General features: G+C 43.2%; 1 protein-coding gene across 2 annotated transcripts in view; it reads right to left on the reverse strand.

The window, feature by feature from the left end:
- Esyt2 (extended synaptotagmin 2) overlaps window positions 1-9521 on the reverse strand; it is a 103047-nt gene extending 93526 nt beyond the window's left edge. Inside the window, exon 1 of one of the 2 annotated variants that reach the window (XM_052184846.1) lies at window positions 9054-9521. In XM_052184846.1, the coding sequence (XP_052040806.1) occupies window positions 9054-9383 (330 nt within the window). In that variant the 5' untranslated portion in view covers window positions 9384-9521. The remainder of the gene's footprint in view (window positions 1-9053) is intronic. The other variant, XM_052184847.1, reaches the window with a different exon arrangement.
- Between the last annotated feature and the right edge of the window lie 3602 nt (window positions 9522-13123).

Below are 13123 nucleotides of genomic sequence, written 5' to 3' on the forward strand. Positions count from 1 at the left end.
ATAATAAGATCAGATGCCCTCTTCTGGGTGTCTGAAGATGGCTACAGTGTACTCACATATAATAATAAATAAATCTTTAAAAAAAAAAGTACTAAGAGATTTTTCTCATTATAAAAAAGTAACTTGGAGCCAGGCAGTGGTGGTGGCATGGTGGCACATGCCTTTAATCTCAGCACTTGGGAGGCAGAGGCAGGCAGATTTCTGAGTCCGAGGCCAGCCTAAAGAGTAAGTTCTAGGGCAGCCAGGGCTATACAGAAAAAAACCTGTCTCAAACAAACAAACAAACAAACAAAGTGACTTGGTAAAGATGAGAATACATGAATTAAGTAAGTAGTTCAATTTAGTAACTGAGCAATGCATTTGATCAATGTGTGTGTGTGTATATATATATATTTGATAATGTATATGTATCAGAAAGAAACATGTACATCGTAGATATATGCAGTTTTCATTAATTTAAAAGAAAACGGGCATGATGGATGTAATTATAGCACTCTTGAGTCTGAGAAAGGAGGACCATGAGTCTGAAGCCATCCTGGGCTAAATAGTCCTGTTTTTTGGTTTGTTTTTTTTCTTTTAAAGAAAACAAACTGGGGCTGGGAAACAAAACAGCCAATGGCTTTTCAAAGACGTACATTGTTGTCAGGTAGGATTTCCTGAGTTTATAGCGTTGTCACACTCATTTTTGTATCACTAGGACTTAGCACACTTGGAGCACAGAACATTTCTCATAAGGTTGGTGTGATGGTTTGAACAATAATGGCTAAGATATTTGAATGCTTGTTCCCCAAGTGGTAAAACTGGGAAGAATTAGGAGGTGTGGCCATGGTAGAAGAAGTGTGTCACTAGGGGTGGGTTTTGAGGTTTAAAAAATCTAATCCCAGCACTGTGGGAGGCAGAGGCAGGTGGATTTCTGAGTTCGAGGTCAGCCTGGTCTACAGAGTGAGTTCCAGGACAGCCAGGGCTATACAGAGAAACCCTGTCTCGAAAAAACCAAATCCAAAAAACAAAAAACAACAACAACAAAAATCTATGCCATTGAGTTAGAATGCTCTCTCTCTCTCTCTCTCTCTCTCTCTCTCTCTCTCTCTCTCTCTCTCTCTGTCTGTCTCTCTCCCTTTCCCTCTCCCTCTCCCTCTCCCTGTCTCCCTCCCTCCCTCCCTCCCTCTCCCTCTCTCTCTCTCTCTCTTCCTCTCTCTCCCTCTCTACCCCTGGCCCTCTGTCTTTCTGCTTCCAGTGTGTGGATCAGGCTACAAGCTCCCAACTACAGCCCCAGTACCACTCCTTCCTGTCCACTGCCATGCTCTCCACCAGGATGGTGATGTACTCAGCCTCTCAAACTATAAGCCCCCAATAAACTCTTTCTTCTGTAACTTGCCTTGGTCATGGTGTTTTGTTCCAGCAATGAAAAAGGTAATTAAGAGAGCTGGATAAGTGCGCTGGCTAGTTTTATGTCAACCTGACATGAGCTAGAGTTAAAAGAAACCTCAGTTGAGACTATGATTCTATAAGATTCAGTTATAGACATTTTCTTAGTGATTGACAGGAGAGAGCCCAGCCCATTGTGGGTGGTGTTATCCCGGGGATGTAGGTCCTAGGTTCTATAAGAAAGCAGGCTGAGCAAGCCATAACAAACAGGTTAGTAAGCAGCTCCCCACCAAGGCCTCCACATCAGCTCCTGACTCCAGGTTCCTGCCCCCTTGAGTGCCTGCCTTCCCTGCTTTTGATGATGAACTGTATACACAACTGTGAGTGAAATAAACCTTCTTCCCCAAGTTGTTTTTGTTTCTGGTGTTTTATTACAGCAATTGAAACCCTAACTAAGATAGTAATAAATGAACCCATAAGCAACAGTTTTAAAACCCCGCCCATGAATTGTGCTAATTCCTTCAAATGCAATCTATTCTAGAAGAAAATTAACAAAAACAAATGACCCAATTTTTAAAAAATTACAGGACTTAGTACAGGACAAATACTAGTGTTGACAAATCTCAGTGGTTGAGAGCACTGAAAGCTCTAGCAGGACCTGGTCCTAGCACCCAAACAGCAGTTCACAAACATCTATAACTACACTTCTTGTGTATCCAACACCCTCTTTTGGCACTCCATGTGCACTGCACAAATGAATATACTTAAAAATACACAGGCAAAACACTAACATATAAAAAAATCCTTTTCAAGTTTCTTTAAAAATGAAGTAAGTAGCTGGGCAGTGATGGCGCACACCTTTAGTCCCAACACTTGGGAGCAACAGGCGGATTTCTTTTTATTATTATTATTATTACTTTATTTTCTATATTCTTGGTTTACATTCCAAATTATTTTCCCTTTCCCGGTTCCCCCCTCCCCATAAGTTCCCTAAGCCCTCTTCCCTCTACCCATTCTCCTATCAACCCCCTCCTACTTCTCTGTCCTGGTACTCCCCTACAATGCTGGAACAAGCCTTTTCAGGATCTGGGACTGCTCCTTCCTTCTTCTTGGGAGTCATTTGATATGTGAATTGTGTCTTGGGTATTCAGAGTTTCTGAGCTAATATCCACTTATCAGTGACTGTATTCCATGTATATTCTTTTGTGATTGGGTTACCTCACTTAGGATGATATTTTCCAGATCCAACCATTTGCCTACATATTTCATGAATTCATTGTTTTTAATTGCTGAGTAGTATTCCATTGTGTAAATATACCACATTTTCTGTATCCATTCCTTCATTGAGGGACATCTGGGTTCTTTACAGCTTCTGGCTATTATAAATAGGGCTGCTATGAACATAGTGGAGCATGTATCCTTATTGCATGCCAGGGAATCCTCTGCGTATATGCCCAGGAGTGGTATTGCAGGGTTCTCCAGAAGTGTTATGCCCAGTTTTCTGAGGAACCGCCAGACTGATTTCCAGAGTGGTTGCACCAACTTGCATTCCCACCAGCAGTGGAGGAGTGTTCCTCTTTCTCCATAACCTCGCCCACACCTATGGTCTCCTGAGTTTTTAATCTTAGCCATTCTAACTGATGTAAGGTGAAATCTCAGTGTTGTTTTGATTTGCATTTCCCTAATGACTAATGATGTTGAACATTTTTTAAGGTGCTTCTCAGCCATTCAAAGTTCATGTGAAAATTCTTTGTTTAGCTCTGTACCCCATTTTTTAATAGAGTTATTTGGCTCTCTGGAGTCTAACTTCTTGAGTTATTTATATATATTGGATATTAGCCCTCTGTTGGACATAGGGTTGGTGAAGATCCTTTCCCAATTTGTTGGGTGCCATTTTGTCTGCTTGACAGTGTCCTTTGCCTTACAGAAACTTTGTAATTTTATGAGGTCCCATTTATCAATTCTTGATCTTAGAGCATACGCTATTCAGGAACTTAGAGCATACGCTATTCAGGAACTTTTCCCCTGTGGCAGGCAGATTTCTGAGCTTGAGGCCAGCCTGGTCTACAGAAAGAGTTCCAGGACAGCCAGGGCTATATATACAGAGAAACCCTGTCTCAGGGTTTCTATGAAGTAAATAAAAACCAAATGACAGCAAAACCAAGAGAAAATATCTATAAATAAAATTGTGGGGAATGATTTGTGCAAAGACAGAGACATTAGCACTTTCTTAAAAATTATGCTGCTCGGACTGGGAAGATGACTCAGCAGTTAAGAGCACTGACTGTTCTTCCAGACAACCTGGGTTTGATTCCCAGCACCTACATATTGGCTAACAACCTTCTGTAAATACAGTTTCTACTACATAAAATGTATTACAACAAGTACTATTTTGCCTGGAAGTTTTATAGAAACTAAACTGACATAGGAATGAGTCAGAAATGTGCTATGTTTCCTTTTCTGATTTCACAAACATATCTGAGCACATTACTGTTTCTCCTGCTATGCCCAAGCTCTACATGTCTACAGAATGTGGGATATTTTTAATTAGGTACCTGCAAATTGCCAGAAGTGTGTGGGAAGCCCAAGGAAGGAACACCTTTCCTCTTCCTTCTTTAGAGCCTATATAAAGTTCAGTGAGAGCATTCCTGTTTCTATTACTAAGAGCATGGGTAGATCCAGAGCACTTCTGCTCCTCATACCTAAGGGTCTGGGAGGGTCCAGTGGGAGCACTTGCGTTCCTCAATCGTTACAATGTAAGTAGGGTCAATGGGAGCACTACTGGTTCGATTGGTGTATTGTTCTACCTTTTTTTTTTCTTTAAGACTTTGCCTATTTATTTACTTTTGTTCTTTTTGAAACAGGGTTCTCTGTGTAGCTCTGGCTGTCCAGGAAGTCTCCCTAGAGACTAGACTGTCCTGGAACTCAAAGATCCACCTTCCTCTGCCTCCCAAAGGCTGGGATTAAAGGCATGTCCCACCACCATACTGTTCCACTTTCTAGCGCATGAAGAACTTAAAGCATAACAGATCTCAGCAGAGTTCTCTCTAGAGAAGGTGGTCCAGAAGAACAACTTCTAACTGTTCTCCATTGCTGCGCTCCTGGACTCTGGGGCTTCTGTCTCACAAAACATTCCATCATTATCATTGTCCACATTAATCTTATTTTTTTTAATTTATTAACTATTTTATTTGTTTACATTTCAAATGTTATCCCTCTTCCTGGTCTCCCCTCCAAAAATCCCCTCACCCCATTCTCCTCCTCCCCTTTGCCTCTAAAAGGATGCTCCCCCACCCACCCATTCTTGTCTCTCACCCCTCTAGCATCCCATTTCTCTGGGGCATCAATCCTCCATAAGACCAAGTGCCTCCCCTCCCACTGATGCCATATGCATCATATGCAGCTGGAGTCATGGACCAACCCATGTATACTCTGTGGTTGGTGGTTTAGTCTCTGGGAGCTCTGAGGGGTTCAGTTAGCTGGTACTGTTGTTCTTCCTATGGGTTTGCAATCCCATTCAGCTCCTTCAGCCCTTCCCCAACTATTCCATTGGGGTCCCTGGGCTCAGTTCAATGGTTGGCTGTGAGTATCCGCATTTGTCTTAGTCAAGTACTGGCAGAGCCTCACAGAGGACAGTCATTCCAGGCTCCTGTCTGTAAGCACATCTTGGCATCAGCAAGTGTCAGGCTTTGGTGTCTGTGGGGATGGAATAGATGGCTCGGTGGGGCGGTCTCTGGATGGCCTTTCCTTTTGACAGGGACAATTCTGGGTTAAAAATTTTTATATGGGTGGCTCCATCCCTCCACTGGGAGCCATTTTTATCTACTGGAGGTGGTCTCTTCAGGTTCTATCACCCTAGGGTTGAGTAATGTCATCCCCATTGGGTCCTGACACTTTTTTTATACATACTCCCCTTACCAAAAAACTCCCTGTGATCCTTTCTTCAAATCATATGTGTTGGAACACCATCAAAAGAATGACGAATGGTGAACAATGCCTCAGGTGTCTTTTGTTCCCTGGATTGTTCCTGAATGTGATTTCATGCCTCCTGTGACAAACATTTACATTCAACTTATAATGTATTTTTATTCTTTTTTATTGGAAATCAGAACATACCTACAGAACTTAATCTGGTGAAAGGACATACTAAGTGTTATTCTCAGTATACCCTGAATCTGGACATGGCCTTCTGCCTTGTTTTCATGGTTTCCCAGCTATAACCTATATTATGTGCCAGGGAATTGTGCTTAAATTGTGTTTAAATTGTCCTGAGAACGTTATGAGAAAGGGCTGCTCTGTTAATATTCAGTACGTGCTTACTGGGGTTTACTATACACTGAAATTGAAGTAAGATGGTCCACAGCATTCAACTGTAGTCTGCCCATTCTTTCAGGCCCTCAGATCCCAGGTCTAGCAGACAATATCTTCCCAGGTGGGCTGAAAGTTAACAACATGCTACCTGAGGCTGTCACCAGCCTACCTACTAGATTGTCAGTTACATCTACCTGGAAATAATACAGTTAATGTAAAGACAGGGTTATTTTTTTATATTTCACTGAAAAAGTATGATTAAGTTCCTCTATTTGTCATGGAAACTAAAAAGGATAATTTGATAAGCTGTTAACAAAATACAAAAGACGACACACAATGCATTGTAAAATTATAGGCACACAAACCAATCTACAGACTAGATTTATAGACTTACTTCATATCTATAAAATACTCATAGTTGATCTAAGTCCCATTTTTAAAATTAAAATAAGAATAATATAAAGCCTCGACATACAGGTTGATATATACATACAGGGTAAATTTAAATTTACTATAGTTTAAACATCAACACAGGTATTTACTGATTATTTTTAGAAATCTCAGGAAATGTTCTAAATAACTGAAACACTTAGAACACATACGGCAATGCAATTTAATTGGCACAGTCTGTACTACCTGGGCATAACCAGGTGTGAATGTAAAGAAAAAACTCAGCAGCACCTCCATCTCATCCTCAGAGTGCTAGCAAGTATCCAGATTAAAATAACTAAGTTTTATACTAAGCTGATACAAGTCTCATAAAACTTTTTGAAAGTATCAAAAAGGCCAAATGTTTATTCTTTCTTTACATGAGACTACCATGCATTCTTTTATTTATTTTGTTCTTAGGTTATAGATACTATATGTTGGCTAGAGCTACATTCTCCTAAACTTCCAAAAAAGACACTGGGAAGAAAGTTGTCTTCCTCTAAAGGTGTACACAATAAGAGACCATATCCAAAGAAACTGAATTGTTTCTTTCTCAGTCATCCACACAATGAGTACAAAAGGAACAACTTTCACCAAGTTAAGCAATAATGTACACAAAAGACTGATGTTTCTATGCCTACAGCTCTAATATCAGTATTTATTGGCAGTAGTAAAAACAGGAAAGAATCACACTTTATTCTACCAAGTTATGGGTTTTCACATAAAAATAAAAGTGCAGCATTGTCCCCATCCCCATGTCCATCTTAAAATTTCATTTTGCTAAGTAAGATAAAATATGTGGGTGAATTTATCTAATGGTGGGAATAGGAAGTTGGTACCATACTAGCTTATATCTTCTTACGTTTCTACTCCACAATGAGTCATAATCATCAATGTATATTACAGTCTTTGGCATGTACATCTTGTTCAAGACAAAATATCAACCAATATCCAGAAACCCCAGGAACCAGATAAGTGTGTTAGCACATACCTGTAGTCCCACCACTGTGGCTGAGGAGACCTTGTCTCCAAACAACCAACCCAAATAAACAAAACTCTGCACAGGGTTGTCAATGTAGCTCCGTGGTGGACCACTTTATTATCATGCTGGAAGCCTTAGGTCTGACCATAATACTAAAAATGAAAAACAATTAGAAACAAAACTGAAAACAAGAAAACTGGTCAATTACTTTTTTATTTCAATAAAAATTTGGCTCATTATGGAAGCAACTGTATATTATTTCCTTTGTGAAAATACTTGCATTTTGCAAACAATGTTTTAAAAGCTAATTTAGATCAGCTGCTCAATAATCAAGTATTTTTGGAAGTCAGCACCACCCTGCTCCTGAAGACTTCAGTCTTATTTATGTAGTAGTTTGGTTATTTAACTACCAGTTTTCACCAGCTTTTAATTTAGGGTATCAGAGACACAAGACACTACTACAACATTTTACAATGCACCACTGTTTCTTGTTTTGTTCTCACCTTGGCTACTCTAACTTCCTGTTTTTTATACATTCCTTTATTGCTAGCTAAATGGTGTATCATACCAGTTACTTTCATTTTCCAAAACACTCCTGTCCTACACATTCACTATGTATCTGTGGATGTTTAAGTTTCAAAAGTGCTTCCCTAGTACAGTTCTAACTTCAGTTGCTAACTGCCATCACTAAATGCTACCTATTATGTATGTTCCTCTTGATTTGGGGAACTCTTACTTTTTAATTTTTGTTTTTTGAAACTTGTTCCACATATTCCATGCCACATTTCACAGGTGTTTCTTAGCTGGAAAGGAGGAACATCTTCCAAGTTCTTTCTCCATTTATATTCCTTCTTTCTCCCTTTTAAAACTTACCACTATCTACTTCCACAGACATTTACATCAAGCCTAATACTGTGCAACATTTATCTTAAAATATTCACTATTTCCTTCTATCTGAAACTATGACACACTTTGCTAAGAAAGACAGTGAAGAGAAAAAGATAATAAAGCCTTCTCCAATAGAGTCAAATACTCAATAAGTAAAAGGCAACTTTAGGAATAATCAATAATCGATACCATAACTTATCATTACTGTTCACTCTTTCAAAATCTCCCTCTATACATGTTCACCCTGGATCTTAAATGATCATATGAAAGAACCTAGTCTTCCCTCCAGTATTTTAAACAATGAGACAAACATTTCAATTCTTCTAACTTATGTCTTCCAGGAACACTTCAATCGTGTTAGATACAACTAAGAAATGAATAGTTTTCTTGATTTTTATATTAACTTCTCCCCACATTGGCTGTCACTACTTTTTAAATCAGAATGGAGAATCTGGACGTTTCTAGGCCTGCAGCGCCAGGCTGGCAAAAGGTTTACAGAATCACTCTGGACAACAGAGATCTTAGCTCATCGCCCACTAAGTGTGTTTCAGGGAGGTAGTTAGGGCCAGAATGAGAGGTGGAAAAGGCCCAGCAACTAACAATGACCAACACTGCCAAGTTAGGAAGTATTCACTACCTGCGCACTTTGCTAGCGACGGGTGAGGACTGAAAGCCAGGAAGAGGACTGAGAGGGGACACTCTCGGAGCAGATAATGACCAGGACACCTCGCCCTGGATGAGGGTGGGGACAGCAATGAGGGCACCTGACTTAGGTGGGGGAGGTGGGTGCGCTGACACAAGAAGGCTCAGACGCAGGCCTTCGCTCTGAGCCAGGGTGGGCCACGGTGGCCAGAACCCCCGAGGAAAGCAGGTGGGCAGAGTGCTGACAGAAGACACCAGTTTAGGTAGGTAGACAGCAGGAGAGGCAGACAGCAGTAAGGTCACACACCTGACTAAGGTCCGAGATTCGGAGCAATCGGTGGCTGACACCTCACTTGGGCTGGGGCTTGAGTCTCTAATCGGGGAGAAGGGTGGTGCGGACCTGACTCCACTCAGGTCTGGGGACAACACTCACCCAGGCGGGCAGGTCGCAGGCGCGCACTCCCAGGCGCACAGCTTGCTCCTCGTCCTCCAACAGTGCCAGCGCGCGGCACAGGCGACTGGCCTTGAGGCCGCGGCTCCGGCGGCACCAGGCGAGCAGCCCGAGAGCCAGCAGCACCCAACTGAAGCTCAGCCCCAGGTAGCCGAGGGCGTACACCGGCAGCAGCAGCGCGAAGCTGCGCGCCAGCTGCCCCAGCAGCCCCGGCAAGTCCACACTCAGAGCGCTGCCCGGGGCCTCGGGCTCAGAGCGGCCCCCAGCCCGGCCAGTGCCGGCCTCCGGCCCCTCGCCCCCTGCGCTGCTCATCTCCAGCCGCGCTGAGCACTCCTCCCTGCTGAGGCGGGCGCGGCTCTGCCACAGACCGCAGGTCGCTCTACCGCGCGCTCCAGCGCCCCACTGAGGGGGACGGCGGGCGCCACCCCTCCACTCCTAAAACGGGCGGGACTTGACGTCATCACGGCGCGCAAGGCCCTCCTCTACCCGAGGCGTCTCCGGGAAAGCTCCTGTTCTGGCTGAGCGCGTGTTTTGGTGACGCAATCACCGTGCACCCGGCTCTTCCTTATTGGGATCAACTGTCCAGAGACAGGCTACCCTGAAAGAATCTGGGCGGAGCGAGATTTCAATAGCCAACCGGATCCCGCCCACTAGTCCGCGCCCTCGGAAAAGAACCTCGGGCGGCGAATGGACTGTGGATGGTGTCATCGCACGGACGGCCGCGCCCCCGCTCTAGTGTTGCTGTGCAGCTACTCTGCAGCTACTCTCCGGTCGTTACACCAGGAACGGGCCGCTGGCGATGCCATCACGCCAGGCAAGCCCCGCCCCCTAACCTTTAAAGGCGGTTCCCTCTGAGCGGACACATCCAGACTTGGCTCTTGGCTCAGTGGGAGGGCTGGAGAGGGAGACGTGGCTTTCGCGGGTGTTGAAAAGGTGCAATGGCCCTGACAAGTTGGAAGGCTAGCGGTCTGAGTCCTTTTCAGCTTAGCGGAGTGCTCGGCGCTTCCAGCCTTATAGTCCGGGTTTCAGCCAACCAACCCCTTGCCAATCCTAGCTCCCTGGCGGAGAATTTGGACTTGCAGGTGTCTAGGGTATCAGGATGGTTCCTGGGCCTGCCTCTGTGGAATGAGAACTTTGTGCCTGCTGCAATAAAGTTCTATTTGCGGCCTTACTGTGTGGTGGCCCTCTGTGTCTAGTATTCCTTCAGGTCTGATTTCCCAACAAAATGGCCCCAGTGAGCTTAGGAAAGCCCAGTTGTCATGAAGTTGTTTTGCTTTTTGTTTTCCGAGAGAGGGTTTCTCTGTGTAGCCCTGGCTGTCCTGGAACTCGCTCTGTAGACCAGGCTGGCTTCAAACTCAGAAATCCACCTGCCTCTGCCTCCCAAGTGCTGGGATTAAAGGCGTGTGCCACCACTGCCTGGCAAATATTTAAAAAAAAAAAAAACAAAACAAAAAAAAACAGGCATCCAGGATCCACTTCAAAGCCGAACTCTTAAGGACATTTGTCACGCTTGCAAAAAAGAAGAAGGAAGAAAGAAAAAAGACACCTACTTTAAAGTTTCTGAAGAGGAGCTGGAGAGATGGCCTAGCATGTAAGAACCCAAGACCTGAGTCAGTTCCCAAAATCCACATCTGGCTGTTCACAAGCGCCTGTATCTTCAACTTCATGGGATCTAATACCTCTGACCACCACAAGTACCTGCACACACGCACAGACACTCATAGGCATAATTTTTAAGAAAAATTTTCAGGAGGATAATTCCAGGACTATGATTGTGAAATGTTGTAGATTCAGAGTCAAGTTATTCTGGGTTATATTTTGTCCCATTAGTAGCCATTCATTGCCCATCTCTTGTGTCTGATCTTATGCCACAATCCTTGTGATTCTAGTAAAAAAAAAAAAACTTTTTGGAATGTATTAACAAACCAGTACCTTCCACCAACACGAAGCTACCAATGTCATTAGTATCTGAAACCAAAGTACAGAAAACAAAGTTCCCACTTTTCTGCAACCTGATGTTTTTTGATTCACCAATGTGTTTGAAAAATGCCTTGATTTATGTAGTACTTAATGAACAAACAAATGCAAATAAATGCAAAGTCGTCTGTGGAAGAGTTTCCCCTGAGAATGTGTGAGTATGTATTATGGCATTTCAGAGGCATGCCATGTTTGAAAGGGAGCAGCAGTCTGCTGGACAAAGGGCAGTAAACCAAACAGTGTCACAGAGCTCTATTGCTGCGGGGAGACTCCATGACCAAGGCAACTTATAAAAGGAAACATTAAATTTGGGCTGGCCTACAGTTTCAGTGATTGAGTACATTATCATCATGGCAGGAAGCACAGCGGCATGCAAGCAAATGTGGCACTGTAGAAGCAGCTGCGAGATCTACATCCAGACCTGCAGACAACAGGAAGAGAGAAACCCTGAGCTCATAATGGGCTTTTTGAAACCTCAAAGTCCACCCCCAGTGACATGCTTCCTCCAGCAAGGGCAACCTCCCAGTCCTTTCAGATAATGCCCCTTCCTGGTGACCCAGGATCCAAATCTCTGATCCTATGGGGGCCATTCTTATTCAAACCACCACACGAAAAGGGTATTTCCTTTTTCCTTTCACTTTATTTTGTGTACCTCCACATGAAATTGCATAATATAAACCATGAATATACAAAGTAGCAAATGGCAAGCCATTTTCCACACATCACAAGTTGATGCTCTGAATGCTGCTAAGTTAATAACATCTAAATAAGGGATCCCAGGATGAAGAGATGGCTCAGTGAGTGCTTGCTGTGCATCCAGAGGAACTGAGTTTGGTTCCCAGCACCCACATCTGACAGCATCCTAAAGAAATACCCCTCCTTCCAAACCAGAGCCCTAAAACAGGCCCAAGGCTCTAGGAAGTCCAATGCAGCTCACCCCTCTCACACCCTGGAGCCCAGAGGCTAAAAAAACAGGCAATCTGATTTATCTCCCAACTCACAGTTTTGGAAAACTGCCCACAAAAAACAGTTTCTGGGACTGGAGAAGCCATGCTCTTACCCCTCCCTACTCTTGATTACAAAACTCCTCTCAGACGGAATTGTGCTTTCTCTTACACCCTGGCTTCTAGGTCTTGAGATTCAAACTCTCAGAGCAATAAAAGTCTGGCCTTATCATTGAGGGCAACATTGAGTTTTCATCCTTTCATTATACTCTGTTCATTTAATTATTTTTTTCTTCTTGGAAGTAATTTTTATTTCTGAAATTATAATTGCATTATTTCTTCCCTTTCCTCCCTTCAACTCCTCCCACATACCCCTCTCCATGCCTTCTCTCCAATTCATGAACTATTTCTTTAATTGTTTACACACACACACACATACACACACACACACACACACACACACACACACACACACACACGCTCATGGTTGCTGGGATTTGAACTCAGGACCTTCGGAAGAGCAGTCAGTGTTCTTAACCACTGAGCGATCTCTCCAGCCCCACAATGTTAATTCTTAAGTATTAATTCTGTCAGTCTTTTAAGATAATACAGATGAAAAGGGTTCTGATTAATTGACAGGGATGATAAACTAGGTGTTATGTCTATCTTATAGTTTATAATTTACAAAATGGTAATAATTATGCTCAGTTGATAATTAGAGAGGCACAGAGTGGAACATGAGAGGGCTTGAGACCACCTATCCTGATACCATGGTAGCTCTTTCACTAAGGGTATATTTCCCAAGAGATTAATCAATCTCTTTGAAACTGTTTTATTTGTAATACAGGAAGCCAAAAAGATTACCCCCTCAGACAAAAGGTAAGAGGCACCTGACAGGCCAACACCAGACTCCATTGGCAGGTCTCGAGGGCATGGCAGGCAGCCCACAAATTTGACCAAGGTATGTAAGGTTAAGCAGGGACCAGATGAGTCACCTGCAGCTTTTCTAGAGCAGCTCATAGAGGCATTCTGCCAATATAAATGCTATGAATCCAGGGGCTTGGAATATAAAGCTACTATGACAATGGCTCTTGTAAACAGGGCTCGTAGAGAAAAAGCTTCAGAGGCTAG

The sequence above is a fragment of the Apodemus sylvaticus genome, chromosome 6 (assembly GCF_947179515.1).
Source record: "Apodemus sylvaticus chromosome 6, mApoSyl1.1, whole genome shotgun sequence".
NCBI classification, from domain to species: Eukaryota; Metazoa; Chordata; class Mammalia; order Rodentia; family Muridae; genus Apodemus; species Apodemus sylvaticus.